The 20,923-nt window shown below is 40.6% G+C and overlaps 2 protein-coding genes across 4 annotated transcripts in view; both read right to left on the bottom strand.

Moving 5' to 3' along the window:
• Positions 1–20,923, bottom strand: part of LOC109040772 (uncharacterized) — a 53,916-nt gene that overhangs the window by 30,145 nt on the left and 2,848 nt on the right. The gene's annotated exons all lie outside the window — the stretch shown is intronic.
• Positions 3,192–19,028, bottom strand: LOC140225519 (uncharacterized). 3 transcript variants are annotated; one of them, XM_072304704.1, is made up of 2 exons: positions 18,821–19,028; positions 3,192–4,048 (listed from the first exon to the last, which is right to left on the bottom strand). In XM_072304704.1, the coding sequence occupies exon 2, from the start codon at positions 4,046–4,048 to the stop codon at positions 3,572–3,574; it is 477 nt and encodes a 158-aa protein (XP_072160805.1). In that variant the 5' UTR covers positions 18,821–19,028; the 3' UTR covers positions 3,192–3,571. The 3 variants fall into 3 exon arrangements, with proteins under 3 accessions (XP_072160805.1, XP_072160806.1, XP_072160804.1); XM_072304705.1 differs by lacking the exon at positions 18,821–19,028 and adding an exon at positions 14,044–14,689; XM_072304703.1 differs by lacking the exon at positions 18,821–19,028 and adding an exon at positions 5,966–6,291.

The raw sequence follows: 20,923 nt of genomic DNA, 5'->3' as shown, positions 1-20,923 counted from the left end.
CGATAAATGAATGATAATTAAAAATTTACTAAAAGTTGTTGATTTTTAAAATGTAATGACATCAAAATTTTATTGCTTTCAATTGAGCAGGATGCTCCAAATGATTATATATACAATCAGTCATTCTAATTTTGGGGAAGATTACGATACATGCAATGAAAAAAAAAACTGAATATTGGACTATTAGTTTCAATGCATGGAAAGGAATAAAATTGCAACCTGCCCATAAGAAACCTCGCGATTTATATACAATTTTAGCGGCTCTGGTGCTTGCACTAGAGCTGCTATTCCGGACGGTCCCAGCTGGGGAGTATCAATGCAGCATGTTACATTGTAGAGACCGCGCGTTGGTTAATGGGAATCGGCGCCATTTTCGGCTATGTTCCTTGTCATGACTTTATTTTATTGCATACTGTTTTATTGTTAGTCAATGCTATGTTGTGTATTGTATTTTTGGAATCATGGTGATACAGTCAACAATTCAAAACTTGTTTGTGCTTTTATCTCGTGATGGAAAAAAATGTACTTTACGTTCAAAATTTGAAAATTTGAATTTTAAAGTTTTCGCGGTTAAGGAAGCTTTAACCACTGGGTTGGAGCTTCCTAGTCATATTACTTGATATCAGCTGATAGCAAACAAAGGTTACCAGGGAAACCGTAAACGTCTAACAACTATCGTGGCCATTGGGGCGATTATTGAAATGATATCGACTGTATGTCGCCGCTTACGACAGGACATAGCCCTATCTTAACTGTGTAATATATCGCAATTCGATATTGTTTTGATTTTTAAAAGGAGCAATTCATTCATACAGTTCCGATTAGTTTTGAAAATCCACTTTTTGAAAATTTAGATGATTCTGGACAATATCGTACAGAAGTCCACGAGCTGCAGATAGAACCATTACCTCTAGCTCATCAAAAGTTATTCGAAGATCATTCAACAACCTCTTTGACAAGTTGCAAAAACTTTTCGTTAACAATAGTGTCACACGGTACTAGGAATATTTACTATTTAACGAACCTTATATTTCCCTGACTCAGTCCTAAATTATAGAAGTATGCGTTACTTTTCCAGCAATCCAAAAAAACAATTATACAAAAAACCAATACCTACACTTTCAGATATAAAAATGCAAATTTTGCAGCCTCGCTAAACGACTTATCAACCAGAGATTTTTTAGGAAGCGGACCTCCAAAGAGCTTTCAAAATTAAAAGTATACAACAAGTGATAATGCCATGTATTCGCCATATCAAAGCCCAATACATATTTATACACCGGCTACGTAAATCTGCTAAGTTACAAAACATGAATCGACAGTTGTCGGATTGTACATCAATGACAAAATGTGTCTAGGCCCTCATTCTTGACTACAACTACTGCCCCCAGAGCCGCTCTCCGACGCCAATGCGTTGGAGCTTCCTGCTTGTTTTTTTTCCTGGTTAAAATGAAAAACTTTTTCTGAAAATATGTATTTCTTTCGTACACTGAGGCTTTGCTTTAGCCAAATTCGGGGATGGTAGTGAAAATTAAGAGGGCTCGGAAAATATCCTAAATTCATTTAAATGCACCAAATTTGATTCAAACATAAGGTAACTTTGAAATTCAGAGAAGAAGAGGGAGGGTATTGATTCGTCGATTAAAAAAGAAAAACGTGAACCGATCGACACCGATTCCATAGTCAAATTATCCCAAAACCGGCGTCGATTTGATCGATTCATACTGAAGAAAAAATCTCGGTGTATTTACTAAGAAAAGGGTAAAATTACCAAGAAATCAGGGTTCTATTTGATCCCAGTTTTTTCTTGGTAAAATTACCATTTTTGGAATTGGCAATTTTTACCGAGAAATCTCGGTAAAGTTATTAAACTTTCTCGGTAATTTTACTGGACCTTGGTGAAAACGCCAATATTTTTTATCGACTGTGGTAGAATTACCGAGATAAAATGGCAAAGTTACCGGGCATTGATTACCAATAAAAGTGGTATTCTTACCTGAAAAAAACAGTAAAAATACTGGTTTTTAGGTAAGCTTACCAGTCTGTCTTGGTAAAATTACCAATAATTGGTAAAAAAAAGTGAGATGGTAAAGGTACCAACGGACCTTGGTTAAAAGGCCGAGAATTTTTTTTCAGTGCACGGGTGTGTCGGTCGATTCGCACGGTTGTCGATAGAGTCACGCCAATCAATCCACGTTTTTATTTTTCGATCAATTCATGTCGATCGAAACCATACCCTCCGGAGGAAGGAGATTCCTCCCTCTGCCCTCTTCGATGTCGCCTCTGCCTCGTTCATAGAGATACTACCAATAGACAACAGAGCTTTTGTAGAGCTTTTCGTGGAAAACCTTCGTGACGGTTCGGCCTTGGTATTATTTACGATCGGTGCGTCGTCGCCGCGCGTCGGTTTCCCGGAATATGGGTACGGCCTTTGATAATGAACTTTGGCGGATTGCCACTGGAAGTTCCTCAAGCGCGCGCTCGTCCGGCGCTCAAATTCTCGCTTATCGCATCCAAAGGCTTTTCGATCCGCCTCAACTGGACGTCTTTCTGCCGGACGGAACTATGTGCATTAAGACATGAGCCCTGAGACCCGTAAGAATACTATAACAAGGCTCACGTCATAATGCACTTAGTTCTGTTCGGCAGAAATACGTCCAGTTCATCTGACACGGCGAATTAAACCGCGGCGTGCCTCAAACGGGGAAAGTCTAGGTCAATAATGATCATGTAACTGACGTCTCGTTCGGATTGATTAAATTGATTTGTACGCAGAGTAGGGCAATTAAGCGTCAAGCTGATCATGAATACACTGTACTGTCGACGGCTTGAGTGCCAAACCACGCAAGTATTTACGTTTGCGACGTTATAGATTTCCTTTCCTATTTTTTTTTTTTTTTTTTTTGGGGGGGGAGGAGGAGGAGGAGTCCACGTAATTCGTAAAAACTTCCTCGATTTTTCTTCACTGCTACCAGAATATTGTGTAAAACGTCAACACTTTTCAAAAATAAAATTTTTGAACGAAGCTGTCCGAAAATTTCACTGAATTTTATTTGTGCTGCCGATAAAATTCAGTGCATTTTAAAACAGATTCAACGAGTAATTTCTCAGTCAAAGAAATAAAATAGTGGCGGAAAATTTGAATTGTCGCATGGCGCTTGCGATACTTTAGCCGGAGGGTGACGATTTACTTGTAAATCAAGGTGAATTATTCGAGGGTAACAAACTACGCTGTCACATTCCCCCTCTTCCAAACATTTTAAAAACATTTTTCCGTGTAAAGGATTGTTGCATTATGAATTTACAACCTTAAAAATCTGAAATATCTGAGCGAGTTCTCCTAAGTCGAAGGGATTCTGTTGAAGGCGCACTCTGAGCAACTGTTCCACCACAGAAGTATTGCACAGTATCAGGCGAAAATGAAGGCGCACTAACGTATGCAAATTTTATAACAGATTCAACGAGTAATTTCTCAGTCAAAGAAATAAAATGGCGGAGAAATTTTGAAACGTCGCATGGCGCTTGCGGTACTTTGGCCGGAGGGTCACGAAACAACGAATCGACTAACCTGTTAGTAGAGCCACGAGTCATAGCGATGCCGCCGCTTGTGCTTATACTTGTGATGTTTAAACGGTTTTTTCTTGGGCTTGTGCTTGATGTGCCCATGGAAATGTATCCCGTGGGGGCCGATGTGTCCATGGGCGTGGATGGTCCCGTAGCCGGGCCTGTAATGCCCGTGATGTAGCCCAGGGTAGCCGGGCCAGCCGTGGTAGCCGTGCCCATGGTAGCCGTGTCCGTGGAGCCCCGGGTAGCCGTGCCACTGGGGGTAGACGGGGAAGCCGCGAACGTGGCGGACGTGCGAGGGGGTGGCCCGCTGGTCCCTGCCGCGGGGGCGCGGTGCGGGAGGGGGCGGGGGTCGAAGGGCCGGCCCCAGGAGGCCCCGCTCCTCGCGGGCGTACGAGTGCATCGTCACCGTCCCTTTCTCCTGCTCGTAGCCCAGCGCCCACCCCACGGCCAGGAGCAGGCTCGCCGCCCGCAGTGACGTCATCTGGGAACAGAGACACATGGTCAGGGGTTAGATGGTAATGGTGGTTTGTACACAGAGAGAAATTTTAACAAAAAAGTTCGACAGTATGTTGGAATTTTTTAGCCACACTGGAAAAAAACACATTGGAGCTAGAGTCCAGACATTTAAAAACATGGATCTGAAAAAGTACTCTTGATTCAATCAGATTTAAGCTTAAATCAAGAACCAAGCCTCTTAATTTAAGCGGATTTCGTTTTGATGTAGGCTTAAATCTGATTGAATCAAGAGTCCTTCTCTTGTCAATGTTTTCAAAGTCTGGACGCCAGATTCAATGTGTTTCGTTTTTTCAGTGCGATTCTTTACCATAGCGTCAAATGAGAAATTGTCATTGGCCGGCCAACGATATCTTCGGCCGAAACGCCCGGCCACGGTCAACATTGGCCACGGCAACAATGACATACACTTCCCCATTCCCTAACACTGACCGTAACATATGTACACAGAGAGAAATTTCAACAAAAAAGTTTGACAGTAGTTGATTTTCAGCCAACGTGCGTTAAAAATCAGCATATAGCTGAAAATCTCAATACAGAGGAAAAAAGCGCACATGAGCACAATTTTCCCTCAGAGAGATGCGCTGTTTGGTGCAACACCACACTGGAAAAAAAAAACACATTGGATCTAGAGTCCAGCCTCTTAAAAACATCGACAAGAAAAATTACTCTTGATTCAATCAGATTTAAGCTTAAATCAAGAACCAAGCCTCTTAATTTGAGCGGATTTCCTTTTATTTAAGCTTGAATCTCATTGAATCAAGAGTCCTTTTTCTTGTCAATGTTTTCAAGAGTCTGGACTCCAGATCCAATGTGTTTCTTTTTTCCAGTGTGTGTACACAGAGAGAAATTTCAACAAAAAAGTTTGACAGTAAGTCGGAATTTTGAGCCAACGTGCGTTAAAAAGCTGCATATAGCTGAAAATCTCAATACAGAGGAAACAAGCGCATATGAGCACAAGTTTTCCCTCAGAGAGATGCGCTGTTTAGTGCAACACCAGTAACGACCATTCGGGAAGGCAGCTGCAAACGTTATCTAAGATGCATCAAACGGCGTTCTCTTTGAGGGATAATTGTGCTTATATGAGCTGTTTCCCTGTGTATTGAGATTTTCAGCTTTATGCTGAATTTTAACGCAAGTTGGAAAGGAAGTTGGAAAGGAAACTAAAATTCCATTGCCTATATCTTGCAAAAGATCCTAAGCGTTAGCATACAAAATTTCGATCGTGTTAAAAGATTAATTTCATTTAAAAACTCAGTATTGTGTCTCCAGCTTCTGGTAGTTCTACGGAATGGAGATCTTGCATGTGTGAGGAATTTGCGATTTGACTGTTGATTCTTACGTAAAAGTTCACGAGAAACACGATGGTGCCACTGGTTTTCTCTGAAATCAACTCCCAAGCTCAAAAAAACTCTCAAGTTGAGGCCAAAATGGAGGGGATATCCCACGCTATCCTGAGAGTCCACCTCTACATCAAGAGAAGCTCTCCATGAAAAGATAGGGAGCAAATACATGGACAGGGCTGCCACTTTATTTGGGGACTCTAAAATTGAAAACACGGCGACACTGCTAATGTATTTGCTCCCTATCTTTTCATGGAGAGGTTGTCTTGGTGTAGAGGTGGACTCTCAGGATAGCGTGGGATATCCTCTCCATTTTTGCCTCAACTTGAGAGCTTTTTTTGAGCTTGGGAGTTGATTTCAGAGAAAACCAGTGGCACCATCGTGTTTTTCGCGAACTTTTACCTAGAATCAACAGTCAAATCGCAAATTCCTCACACATGCAACATCTCCATTGAGGCTGCCGGGATCGAAGGTTTCGGCTCCAATGGCCAATTTTTGCGGGGTGCGAAGATTTTCGAAAAATTTTTAACGTTTAATTTTACCACTATAAACATCCTTTGTAAATCGCTATACACTTCCAGCCATATAGACTCCCGAATCCCTGCCCTGTGAACCGGACTTGGGACACTTTTTATCCGTTACGCGAAAGATACATCCATGACCATCACAGGACACTGCACTGCACCTGAGACTAGCGAAAACCAAACTGATGAACACCTTGGTTCATGATTTGGGGGCAGAGGAAAGCAGATAGGTCGAAGAATAGACGGTCCAGGAATCGGGTCAGGACCATCTTTTATCAGCTCATCGGAGCTCAGCGAGTATAAAGAACACCCCTGCCTCGGTGAACGCAATTTCGACGCCCGAGTTATGATGGTCCAACCGGGTGTACCAACACGTGTCGCTTGTAGAGAACTCGCAGAGCTCATTCATCGCCGGATTGTGTAATCGGGGCCAAAATCGAACTCGAGTCACGTTTTTGAGGCGCACAAATCTACCAGGTGATGAAATCGGTCATCTTCTGGTCGTTTCTTGGTACTCTTTAATTAATATTCTTAAATTAATCCAGGGAAAAAATCGGGGGACAAAGTGTTCATTTTTAAGAAAGAGAAAACCAAGTTTTCGGGGAAGCGCAGTCTGCCGATTGGTTGGCTGGCGGAATTATTACGAGTACAACTAGATTGCATTTTGCAAAAAGGAACCAGGAGTATTTGCAATGTTGCAAAGATTGTGAAACTTCATTTTGTCTTGGGAGAAAAACCTGATTATCCATTGACAGTTTCTATCTCAAAAACCGTAAATTTAAGACAAAAATTACCGTGTAAGTTTCATATTTTTCATTATTTCGGTAATTTTATAGCAAAGGATGAAAATGCACAATTTTAGCATCATTGCAATACTTCTGGTTCCTTTTTGCAAAATGCAACCCAACTACTGTGTCGTTAAGTAAGAGTAAAACAAAGTTTTCAGATGGTCCGTCCGGCTGTGTTCTGAAGCAATGGATTCGTTTAAAAAAATGGCACCGCCATAATTAGCACTCGACGAAAAGATGCGTTCACTTGCAAGTACGATTCAATCTTGAACAACAAACATAACTGCTTGAAATTCCCGAAAGGGCACATGTAGCAAAATATGTGTCATTATGATGTTTTCGTATTTATTAGGAGCTGTCGATTTGAAAAACAAATTTAGCCCTGGTGCTATGCATGAATGACTGCCCTAATGTTCGCGCAAATCGAAGTAATTATTATCGAAATCCTAGTTTCATCCCCTGAGATTTGAACCAAGACCTTCAAATAATCCACCTAAGTTTCGTAGACCTGCTGCTCACTGGACCATGCATGCATGACGCCAAGGCCAATCAAAACGCAGATTATTCTTCAAGTGAAATAAATCGTGAGCAGTAGGGCCCACTGTACCCCAACGAAATAGCGACATATATTTGCCGACAACATGCATTGATGTCAGCTTTTATTAAAAAAAATAGTTATAATATAAATTTTCGATGTTTTCACAGACAAGTGATGGATAAAGCTGTTAATCATTTACAAAGAAACAACTTCAAACGGGTCTAAGGCCGTAAAGATAATAAAAAGAGACCATAAAATAAAATAAAAAACCCGGGATGTTTCGCAGGGATCATGCCCGAATTTTCAACCCGCAAAACAAGAAAATTAAAAGAAGGGCACTTTAAGTCTCACCGTCTTTATTGTGAGACTCACAGTAACAACAGTGAGCACTGGAAAAAAAAACATTGGATCTAGAGCTTAGACTCTTGAAAACATTGACAAGAAAAAATACTCTTGATTCAATCGGATTTTTGCTTGAATCAAAAGAAATCCGCTCAAATTAAGAGGCTTGGTTCTTGATTTAAGCTAGATCTGATTGAAACAAGAGTATTTTTTCTTTTCGATGTTTTCAAGAGTCTGGACTATAGATCCAATGTGTTTTTTTTCCCAGTGTGTCTGCAAACAGACGGTACATTTTGTAAGCAGGAACTACTATTTCTGGCTCATTTTACCCCGTCCTATACTTCGTTAGTGATCACGTGTAGGTAAGTGCTTTTATGAGTGTGCCAGCAAAATCATAATTACGTATCAGTCCAAATGGACGAATTTCTATCAAACGGAACTACGTGCATTAAGACATGAGCCCTGAAACCCATAAGAACACATGTACAACAGGGCTCACGTCATAATGCACATAGTTCCGTTTGATAGAAATACGTCCAAATATTCCTACGTTGCCCCACGTTACGAGTATCGGTTCCTCGTTCCAATATGGCAATAGTGGCGGGAAACCGTCAACTCTCCTTATTTTCGTCATCAGCAGCGAGGTGTGAATTTTGTAACTCTTCAATCACAATTACTACAATACAACTCCTGCACGTTCGCACGGTTGCCCGAACGCATACAACTACGGAGACAGGTCCGCATAAGAATACGCTTGCGTCGTTACGAACCCCCCCCCCCCCCCCTTGCATGCGAGGACCCCCCGGTCGGTTTCGCCGGGCAAACCAGGTTTTAATGATCCACCACTGTATCATAAAATTGTGATGGCGCATATTTTACAAAACGAATATTGCGTGGATACCTTGTGGGCTCATCCATTTTTCGAAAATGAGAAGGATTTTGATGATCGCGATATTTATTGTATTTTGTTCGAGTTTCCAGCTGCGCAAACTCCGTACGATGGATGGATCTGGGAGTGGCCTATCGTGGAGATTTTAACGCTCTAGGGTCCAGGAGAGCTATTTTCATCTTCATGTGTTGAAGGACAGGGATGACTTTTGTCACGAAAGTGTTACGAGAGGGGAAAGGGAGGTCGAAAATTCCGGAAAAGTGCGTCACGTAATTTATGGCGGTCCTTCTTAAAAGATTTGCAGATGAAACCAGGATTTTAAAGGCATTTTCAGCGGCGCCACCGGCTTTTGAAATGTTGCATTTGTGTATTTTTTCCTTCCATTAAAGAAACGAAAGTTTTTCGCGAGTATGGTTTAATGCATTTGAGAAACTCTCACAAACTTTGACTGTAGTTTCATTGTGAAAACTACTGGATCGCAGAAGTGACAATGGTGCATATTACATTGTGTGGAAGTTTTAGCCAAAAATTATAAGAACTGTGGAAGCGTTTAATGCATTTGAGAAACTCTCACTAACTTTGACTGTAGTTTCATGGTGAAAACTACTGGATCGCGGAAGTGATAGTGGTGCATATTACATTTTGTGGAAGTTTTAGCCAAAAATTATAAGATCCGTGGAAGCGTTAAGTTTTTACGTCCGAAATTGATGGAGTCAGCTCTCTTTGCAGAACATTCTGTAAATCCTCATCCGCCACTGGTTATACATTATCCTAGTTTTTATCGCGTTTTTTCATAGCTGCGATTTATATGAGGGCATCCGCGGAAAAATGACCCGATTCATTAAGGCCACGCAAAATCTAAGTACTTGGAGACATTGTAAAGGAACAAGTCGAAATAGATGCGCCATGTTTAGTGACAAGAATTAGGCGTTTGCAAGTTGCCTAGTTGATATGCTTTCGTTCTCTCTGACTTTCAGATATCGAGTTTTCATGGTTTGCCTTGAAAACTATACATTTTTTAATATGTAACCCTTGAATATTTTTATAACTTGTAGGCACAAGGTATATTGAATCGAAAAGAGGAAACCGTTGCGCCTAATCGGACGGCCACTCGTGTTTCTTGAAAGGCCTAAAATTGATTTTTCAAATAAAGTACTAAATATTTTCTCATTTCAGTACTTTTTTCTGACAAATATTTTTGATGACACTAAGTACCCTAGAAAAGTATTTTGTAAGCTGCCGGTCTGAAAAAGTCTACCGCTTCCTGCCCCCTCCTCAAATGATAGAAATGATAGAATCATAGAAAGACCAACTAATAGAAAGTGTTTTCTTTCTCACCACCCTTTTCCCGTTGCTGTTTCGAATGCTTCCGATTGCAAGTCGAAATTTCTTTTTGCGTGCAGATGCGTCTATCCATACGTATTACTAAAACGAATAAAAGTGAAAATCGAAATAAAATACCTGAGCCGGTGCACGGTGGCACAATTTCATGAAAAATAAAATCTTGAAATTTCTCGCGAAATATTTCATGAAGTTTCAGAAATTATGAAATATATTGAAAAATACCGGTTCCTTTTCATGTTTCACAAAATTTAAAAATTACGACTTCTATTTTGTGTGTTTGCATGCAGGTTGCATACTCTAGCCCCTGAAAAATAGGAAATATTTCGCAGCCTTGTGAAATTTCCTGAAATATTTCACTGAAATTTTCAATCCCTCATTTCTTTCTTACGTTTCATGCCACCTGAGCAAGTGTGTTTTCGATCTCACTGATTCAAATACCACCAACGACCAGTAAATCTGAGCTATCTTCATCATTAGCCGTTACACCCCTTTCTAAAAAATTCATTGCGTAAGGAGACACAGGAATTGATCGTAGATTCTCGTGCCTCGAGTTTCTACCTTTAGTTTTAACGACTTTCGCAGAAAAAACAACGAAGAAAGACAAACCCCATCCGAAGAGAACATCGTGACGCAGTCTCGCAGATTAGTGCCCGGTCTGGCGAGGCAGTCTGATTTCCTCTCCTTAATTATGCCGATTAGCTATCTTGCGGAGGTGCCAGTTCGAGTTGATGATGTTTCATGATTCGTGTTTCTTTATTGTCCTCTCCAAGTTTATGACAAATATGAGGACTTATCTGTAACAATAGCGGATGTGAAAAATTACCTTTTCGAAACACATTAAAAAAACTGTTTTGGCATCGAGAAAATTTTGAGAAAATACTTGAGATGTGATCTTCGAGATCTGTACATTATGCCAGAGCCAAACATATTAAATTTTTGTGTGAACAAAACAGTTTTTTAAGCGTGTTTCTAAAAGGTAATTTTTCACATCCGCCATTGTTACATATGAAGGCCTCATATACTCACTGCATGGCAAGCAATCAACTTGCCGTTTTTTTCGCGAAGAGATTGGAATGAGTCACATCGGTCGCAAATCATGGTAGTTGCGGTCGTGCCGTCTCGTTTAGGTAAAAAAATTGAATGCAACGGGAAGAAAATTCTCTTGCGCTGAGCTTTGTCTGGTTCCAAAATTTCTCAATAATCTCACAATCGAAGAAAAAAACTATCGCATCAAAAGAATTAGCCGGGAAAACATGCGGTTTTTTGCTATACTTACTTACCTCTGCTTCAAATTCAGATGTTGACGATTTAGATTCAGCTGCTTTTCATCGCACATTTACTACCAAAAACCCTTGATTGCAATCTTTTCCTGGTGTAGCAACTCTGAGTATTTAACGGATCTTTTGAATAACCATGTAGGGCTTTTAAACTGCTGCCCAGATTTTGCGGTTTTTTGCGTTTTACATTGAAATTTTAGAAGAATTACGGGATTTCTTGTTGAAAGAATCATTATCGACGACCTCAAATATGCTCTTTTAGTATGCACAATCACAACAACAGTGTATGAAACGCTTCACAGTTATTCAAAAGAAGTATTCATTGCAGCAACGACTCAAAGCGTCGTACATAGTGGATCGAGTCAATGAGAGAGGTCGGATATAAATTCTTTGACTAAAACTGCAGTTATTAGTGTTAATTTCGTCACATTTTAAATTTTAAGGGGTGCCTCTAAAGGAAATTTCACGAGGAAACAAATGGAACCACTTTTAAAACCTCAAAGTTTTGTATGAACGGAGTAATGAGCGTATGACGTTTCCAAATTTTGTCCGACCTCTTCTATTGACTCGTTCCATCGTGCGTATCTTTGTGGCTTTCAAGAACAAGAAAATCCAGAGCGCCTTCAATTATTCGTGTCTGCAACTTAGACGTTATTTGTGTACTAAGAGTCGCATCCAGGTGTTGACATACGCCACCGAAAACGGCTGGCTCCTGCTTATCCAGTTTGTGCAAAACCCAACAAGCTCAATTTTTTTTCTCGTTGGATGGGAAATGTTATAAATCAAATGTTCATTCAGTAGTTCTACTATTTCCACGGAAAAAAATAGGTAGGGGTTAAGTCCCAACTGTCGCGTGATATTGACATTCCCAATTGGACCACATTTTGCAATTCGGCACTATAAATTCCGGCCCGGTTTAAAAACAACGTACGTGCCATTAGTTTCCCTTTACACGTAACTGTTTTTTTTTTTCAGCTAAGCCATAATTTATAGGTCCAAATTGCAAAATGCAGTCCTATTAATTACGGTAATATAACGTTCGATAATACGATGATTTATTGCATGCAATATATTATATAAAATTTGTTTCGTCTTTGTTTTAAACCATGTAGATAGATACAAGGAAATGCTTGTCGTAGTTACGTTATATTCTAAAAAAAAAAAAAAAAAAAAAAAAAAAAAAAAAAAAAAAAAAAAAAAAAAAAAAAATTATGCTTTTTTATCAAAATTTGCAACTACTCAGCTCGATTTCTTGAAACGTTCCCAATTTTCCTCAGTGTGAAAAATATTGAGCGAACATTTCAACCGGTAGTGTTCATTTGTACTGTTTTAATTGAAGAAAATTGGAGCGGAAGTTTTGAAACACCGCAAACACATACGCGTTTTTGTAGTTTGACTGTCAGTATGCTCGCACAATTCGCCACCTCCTTTTCCAGACACTTGAAAAGTGTAGTTTTGCAGTTAATTGTTCGTCTTCATGCACGAAGTGAAATCAGAAATTCCGCGCACTGGGCATTTGGCAACGCCCCTGTGATTCAGCATAATTGAACTTGGCAAAAAAACCGAAGAACGAAACTTTCATGGGAAATTCAAGAGTTCAAGGGCAAGTGTCATCAAAACGATAAGATGCATCAGACATTTTAAAGTCCGTACGTTCGAAGTACAGAATACCCGGAGCGTATATACTCTGTCGAAGAAATAATGAGTAACTTAAATGGAAACCGTGTGTACATACGCGATTTGTAACATTGCACTATCATTGTTAGCTGTCTTGACTCCGGCCTGGCAGTTCGTCTTTAACAATGGAACCGCGTTTAACAGGAAGGAACCAAGCCACATCAGATATTGCCACACTGGAAAAAAAAACACATTGGATCTGAACCACTAAATACAAAAAGGGCACATGTCAAGAAAACCAAATTGTTCAGGAGACACAAAAACTGTTTATTTCGTGGCAGATATCTTTTGGAAAGTCGTTATGTTTAAAAAAATATCCACCACGAAATAAACAGTTTTTTTGTGTCTCCGGAACAATTTGGTTTTCTGGACTTGTGCCCTTTTTGTATTTAGTGATTCATCTAGAGTCCAGACTCCTAAGAACATCGACAAGAAAAAATACTCTTGATTCAATCAGATTTAAACTTAAATCAAGAACCAAGCCTCTTAATTTGAGCGGATTTCCTTTTGATTTAAGCTTTAATCTGATCGAATCACGAGTCCTTTTTCTTGTCAATGTTTTCATGAGTCTGGACTCTAGATCCAAGTTTTTTTTTCCAATGCAAAAACTGTGCAATTTGACTTTTGCAAAATAATGTTTCTGCGGATTCCTTTGAAAATGTAATGGAATTTGCTTCGTACCATGCAAAAAATTCACTTGCATTTGCTCAAAAATCCGCACAACTGTTATCATGTAAAAAATTTAATTGCTCAGTTAAATTTGGCAATACATAATGGGGCTTGATTCATTTCTATATAACGCGGTCCAACTTAACTTAGAGGCAGAGAAAATCAATTGATAAAGGCTAGCAGAGCCCTTGGGCGCCATCCAATTCCCTCCCCCGATTCCCTCCCGAAACCGATTCCCTCCCCCGATTCCCTCCCAAGACCGATACCCTCATGCGGTCGGAACCGATTTCCGATTCCCTCCCGGCTTTGAAGTAAACTGAAAATATGTGGCAACGTCGCAACAATTGATCAAGTAGTAAGACGAAATAATCAAGATCCAAAATAAACTCACCATTCCCAGATACACCTGATACAGCGCCATTTCTCGTAAGAGTAGAAGAGTAGGTGGTAGAAGTTGTAGAAGTTTGAAGTACCTTAATACGGGTGTACAGAGTCCGTCGCGTCAAAAAAAAATAAGACCAAAAAAAAAAAAAATATCACAAGAAAACATTTGGCGAATTTCTATGAAGTACCTTAAACGGGTGTACAGAGTCCGTCGCGTCAAAAAAAATAAGACCAAATAAAAAAAAAATCACAAGAAAACATTTGGCGAATTTCTACGAGACACCGTGCGAATGAAGTGGAACAAGGCTTCATCGTTGTAGTTTTCGAGAAGTTCGGATATGTTTTTTTCGAGAGCAGCAATTTTTTTGGCAGTTTTTGATCTGGGTTTTGCCACTGACCGATTTGCGGAATTTATTGAAATTTTGCTGTCGCGGAAAATTCTCTTCAGCACGGCAACGAAACTCGGAAAATCGGGATGAGCTTTGTAATAAAAGGAGTTGTACCGCGCGTGAAAACTCTCACACGAGTTGGTGGTTCGCGCTGGATCAGCTGATCGTTCAGCCCACATTTTCGGGGGGAACTGGGCTCCTTCACCGATGTACGTTTGAAGTAGGTAATTGACGAATTTGGTCACTTGAGGACATTCAGGATGTGCGAACAAGAAAAACTTCACGAATGAGTCACCCACTTTGTCGGGGTGTAATAACGGGAGGCCGAAAATGTGCGGTATCAGGTGTATCTGAGAATGGTGAGTTTATTTTGGATCTTGATTATTTCGTCTTACTACTTGATCAAGTGTTGCGACGTTGCCACATATTTCAATTTACTTCAAAGCCGGGAGGGAATCGGAAATCGGTTCCGGCCGCATGAGGGAATCGGTCTTGGGAGGGAATCGGGGGAGGGAATTGGATGGCACCCGAGCCCTTACGCTTGATTTAATGCTCACTTTTGATGGGAAATCTGTTGAAGTAATTGAAGCGCTGGGTTAATTTCTTGCGTTCGGTGTTTCAAAATCTTTGCTAACGTTCTTTCCCTGTATAATGAAAGCAAATTCGTGGAATTCGTTGACTTTATTACTGGATTTTTCTCCATCATTTTACAATGCTGAAAACGGAACATTTCAGAAAATTCACCAACATTTTCCGCTTTAAAATATAAATTAGCTGTGAAGATTCTGAAACTCTGCAACCGAAAAATGCGTTTTTTGCATCCAACTCCTCAATTCCGGTGATTAAGGAAGAACGTCTTAAGAGTATCTGAATTTTGCAAACATTTCCCTGTAGAAACTTTTTATTTTTGAGTTTATTATGAATAATCCTACGTTAAATTTACAGATTTCGTATACTGAACTACAAATGAATTATCAAATAAAAATTCACAGGGAGACATCAAAAGTTTTCCGGAAATTTCTTATTTTATCAGAAGAAACTAGGCAATATCTCAATGTACCTAAGGTGTTTCTACGTAGGACTATAGAGTGCGGCTCTACAACATAAAGGGGTGCCAAAGCGTAGCAAATAAAGCATCATGAATATTTCAGTTTAATTGCTTACTAGACATCCGTTGATTTGAAAACTTGTTTGCGCACGCTGAGCTGTGAAATTCCCAGATTTTTTGTTTGGTTTACATCGGAGCCGTTTATTTTGCTGGCCAATGAATCACCATCGATCGATTCGGTGAAAATGACGTAATCATATATGCGTTGAATCTTAAAATCTTTCAACAAACTATATACACGAAGTAGTTGCGCTGTTGCACGTTGTTCATGCAATGAACATCGCAGGGTGCGGAGGGAACACTGCACGTTGAACAACGCTCCATACTGCCCTGCTAAGGAAAAACGCCGTATGAACATCGAGAGTTGCCAAATTTCCTTCGATAAAATGTTTATTTTGAGGAAAGTTTTGAATATTTTTCCGATAGATTTTCAAGAACTTTAGGTATAATCGGGAACAAAATAACCTGAAAAATTGGCAGAAAAATGTTCTCAAATTTTCTCTAAAATTCTTGATTTCCAGACGGAAATTTAGCAACGGTTGAGTGCTCATATGGCGTTTTTCCTTAGCGCAGCAGCATTGGAGTGCATAATTTGAATCACTTAGACTTTGGTTCTTCATTTGAGCGGGAAATTCATATTTTCGACCGCGTTAAATAGGAATGACCAACATCAGCTATTGCCAACAACTGGATAATGTAATTTCTTACATGAAAACGGTTATGCAGATTTTTGTGCAAATTTCAGTGACTTTTCTCCATAGCACTAATAAATCCCGGAAATTTTCAAAGAAATCCGCACAAACGTACTTGTAAAAATTAGAATTGCCCAGTTAAATTTTGCGATAGCGGATGTGGCTTGGTTCCTTTCACGGTCCATTTTTTGTGTACCCAACCTAAAATGAAAACGGTTATATCTCGGTAATGGGGTTACCTTAGTCATTTCCATTGCGAAAATGGTGATGTATGAGTGAAATTTGAAAGCAAGAACATTTATTAGCTCTTTTGAATCCGTACTTCTTTGAGTGTCCATTTCTTTGTGGCATTTTATTTGTGTTCTCGTATTACTTTTGGTTAAAACAGAGAGTGAAATACAGACCAACCCAAATGCGTTGCTTTATGGTGCAGTTTGTGGTGAATTGAGCGCCGGAAACAACGGATAGACTAAGAAACCCTAAAGTAAACCGAAGGATTGGATTATTTTGTGCCTTGCTCTGCTTCCTGTATTGACATAAAATGTCGGTTACTTTTTCTTACCGTGTACTTGTAGGGTCTCTTGTCGGTTGCTCTAAGTCGGTCCCTTACTTACTTCCTGTGTCCATTGCAGCCAACCGCTTCCACCAATAAGATCGCACCATTTTCCTTCTCTCTTTTACGTCTACCGCTTTTTCTATAGATTTCAACGTTCAGCTCTCTGCATTTTAATAAAATATCTGTCCTGCGCGCCGATTATTGAAATTGATGGACAAAGCTGTATACAAAGAAGACAAAAGTCATATGGAGGTATCCTATTGGTGGAAGCGGGTGGTTGCAATAGACAAAGAACGTAATGTCGGTTACTTTTTCTAACCGTGTACTTGTAGAGCCTCTTGTCGGTTGCCCTTAGTCGGTTCCTAACTGACTTCCTGTGTCCATTGCGGCCATCCGCTTCCATCGATTAGGGTCGCACCATTTTCCCTATCTCTTTTCTGTCTACTGCTTTGTCTATAGAATAGATGTCAACGATCCTAGGATCTAGGTCTTTTGATCCTTGTTAAATCTGCCATGTAGCACTTGGAAATTACTTACCTGCTCAAACAGAACCACCCGTTCCAAGCATTAGGATAGCACTATTTTCCCTCTCTCTTTTATGTCTACCGCTCTGTCCGTCGATTTCAACGATCAGCCCTTTGGACCCCGGTAAGCCTGCCCTGTAGCATTTGGAAATGACTTACCTGCTCGAGCAGAACCACCCCTCTTCAAGCAATAGGATCTCACCAACTTTCCTCTCTCTTTTATATCTACTGCTCTGTCTATCGATTTCAAGCATCAGCCCTCTGGATCTCTGTTAAACCAGCCCTGCGGACCGATTATTGAAATTGATAGACAAAGGTATAGACAAAGGAGACAAAAGAGATATGGAGAGATCCTATATTGGTGGAAGCGGGTGGTTGCAATGGACAAAGGAGGTAGGTAATAGACTAAGTAACGGCAAACCACGAGAGACCCGACAGTTAGTCTATCATTTTCTCTCTTTGTCTGTAGGAACCACTCATTTCAACCAATAGGATCGCTCCATACTCCCTATGTCTTTTTTGTCTATAGCTTTGTCCATCAATTTCAATAATCAGTCCGCTGTAGCACTTGGAAGTGACTTACCTGCCCAAGTAGAACCACCCGTTTCAACCTTTAGGATCTCACCAACTTTCCTCTCTCTTTTATATCTACCGCTCTGTCTATCGATTTCAACCATCAGCCCTCTGGATCTCTGTTAAACCTGCCCTGTAGCACTTGGAAATGACTTACCTGCTCAAGCAGAACCACCTCTCTTCAAGCATTAGGATCTCACAAACTTTCCTCTCTCTTTTATATCTACCGCTCTGTCTATCGATTTCAACCATCAGCCCTCTGGATCCTGTTAAACCTGCCCTGTAGCACTTGGAAATGACTTACCTGCTCAAGCAGAACCACCTCTCTTCAAGCATTAGGATCCCACAAACTTTCCTCTCTCTTTTATATCTACCGCTCGGTCTATCGATTTCAACGACCAGCCCTCTGGATCCTCGTTAAACCTGTCCTGTAGCACTTGGAAATTACTTACCTGCTCAAGTAGAATCACCCATTTCAATCATTAGGATCTCACAAATTTCCCTCTCTTTTATGTCTATACCGCTCTGTCTATCGATTTCAACAATCAGCCCTTCGGACCCTAGTAAACCTGCCCTGTAGCATTTGGAAATGATTTACCTGCTCAAGCAGACTCACTCGTTTCAAGCATTAGGATCTCACAAATTTCCCTCTCTTTTATGTCTACCGCTCTGTCTATGGCCTTGTCCACACGATCGCGGTTCGCGGAACTCAGTTCGAGGAACTTGTTCCCGGAACAAGTTTTTAGCTGAGCTGAAACTTATTCCTCCAAAACCCGAAATTTCCCCCGTACTCCGAGCTTCTAAATATGTTTCTTTTGATGTGAATTTGCTTGTTTTTGTTTTTACGTCCTTTACATATCTTGACATTTATTTTTGTTACTTTGGCGGTCGTAATAATCTATTATTTTGCAATAATTGTATAGTTTTATTGAAGTTCCGGTTCCAGTTCGAGCGAACTCGTGTGGACAGCATGCCTCGTTTCAAGGAATAAGTTCCGGGAACTGAGCAAGTTCGAGGAATAAGTTCCGCGAACTGCGCTCGTGTGGACAGGGCCCAACGATCTCAACGATCAGCCCTCTGGATCCTCGTTAAACCTGTCCTGTAGCACTTGAAATTGACTTACCTGCTCAAGGAGACCCGCGGACTATTCCTGGGAGCTGAACCATGGCAAAAAGGCAGGAACGCGTTTCCAGCAACGGGCCGAACACTACGAGCGTAAACCCGGAGGAACACTGGCGAAGGACTGCCTCGCCCTCCGCGGTCTGTCACGGGAGAAAGACCACCGGATCACTTTCACTCCCCGGTTTAGCTCCCGTAACGCCAGGCCCCGCCGCCGCCTGGAAATCCAATAATTCAGCCACCAGCGCGCGGTGCTTTCGCGGCCAATCTCCCGGAAAAATCCGGAAAATCATCGCGCAGTCCGCCGCCGAAATACCGCAGCCCCTGCCTTCCTGCTCCCATTATCCGGAGAGGGGTTTCCGGAATTTACGTAACCCAATTTGGACGCCTCTGAACGAAAGAAGAATCTGCAGGCTGATTCTCGAAATGGACCACTAGACAAGGTACGAATTTCAGCATTCTAATACATGTTTCTGAACAAAATTTCACGTAGAAACACGATTAGCGCAACGAAAATTACTGAAACCAACTCTTAGCGAAGATATTAACGTTTTTATTTCACATTAGTTACGAGGAATTTGAACTGCCCGCTACAAGAAACTCAAAGCTCTACGTGAGTCAAATTGCGCACTACAACGGTTTCAGCAAACTTCTCAACGAGCAATGTTCATTTCCCGCCATGTGTTGTTCAAACTATAAGCAATTTGCTATAGCTGAGCCAAAGCGTCAAGATTGAGGTTGCTAGATTTTTATATCGCAGAGACTGTCATGATAACGTTTAGCGCGCGATGTGAATCACGTAGAGCATTGAGTTTTCATGAGCGGGTGGTTTCAATTCACGCATTAAGAATCATTAAATATCTTCGTAAGGAGTTGGTTTCAGTAATTTTCGTTGTGCGTATCGTGTTCTACGTGAAATTTTGGTTAGGAAACATGTATCAGAATGCTGAAATTCGTACCTTGTCTAGTGGTCCATTGGATTGCATTTTGCAAAAAGGAACCACTAGCATTGCAATGATGCTAAGATTGTGCAACTTCATCCTTTGCAATAAAATTGCGGAATCGAAAACTATGAAATTTAGATGGTAATTTTTGTCTTAAATTCGCAGTTTTTAGCGAGTAAAATAGAAACTATTAATGGATAATCGGGTTTTTCCTCCAAGACAAAAGAAGTTGCACAATCTTAGCAACATTGCAATGCTAGTGGTTCCTCTTTGCAAAATGCAATCCAATCGAAAGACAAAGAAGACATAAGGAGACTGGAGCGATCCTATTGGTTGAAATGGGTGGTGCTTATAGATGCATTATTGATAGCGACAGATGAAGCTATAGACCAAGGAGAAATGGAACGATCCCATTAGTTGAAACGGGCGAGTGATACAGACCAAGGAGCTAATTTTCGCAGCCCTTGCCTTCCTGCTCCAATTATCCGAAGAGGGAGTTTCCGGAATTTACGTAATCAAATTTGGACGCCTCTAAACGAAAGAAGTCTATCTGCAGGTTGATTCTTGAAATTGGACTACATTTTGCAATTTGGACCTATATATTCTAGCCCGGTTTAAAAACAACGTATGTGCCATTAGTTTCCCTATGCACATTAGTGTTTTTCCAGTAGAGCCTGAATTTATAGTTCCAAATTGCAAAATGCAGTCCAATTGATGGACCAGGAAGACTTAATGAGTCTAAAGCGATCCTATTGGTTTAAATGGTTGGCTCCTATTGACTAAGGGAGAAAATGATGGCCGATCTATCGGGTCTCTCGTGGGTTGCCGTTGATTAGTCTATTATCTACCTTTTTGGTCCATTGCAACCACCCGCTTCCACCAATAAGATCCCTCCATATTGACGGTATAAGTGCCAGACCACGTATCTCGGTTCGCCACGTTGTAGATATCCTGTTATACTTTATTTTTTAAATGGAAAACCACTCAACGTCAATTCCTGTAAACTTCCATGTTTTTTCTTCTCTGTGCGAAAGATCTCTTCGAAAATTTCAAGAAATTGTATCGATTTGTTCTCCTTCCCACTACAGTACAAATTAATTTTCGTGTATAATCCTTAATCTTTTTCCTCTATGGCTCTGCTAGTAGCGACAGCATTTTGGGCA

This window comes from Bemisia tabaci, chromosome 9 (genome assembly GCF_918797505.1).
Source record: "Bemisia tabaci chromosome 9, PGI_BMITA_v3".
Classification (NCBI taxonomy): Eukaryota; Metazoa; Arthropoda; class Insecta; order Hemiptera; family Aleyrodidae; genus Bemisia; species Bemisia tabaci.
Note: the sequence above shows the minus strand (reverse complement) of the source record. Positions and strands in the feature narration are given on the sequence as shown.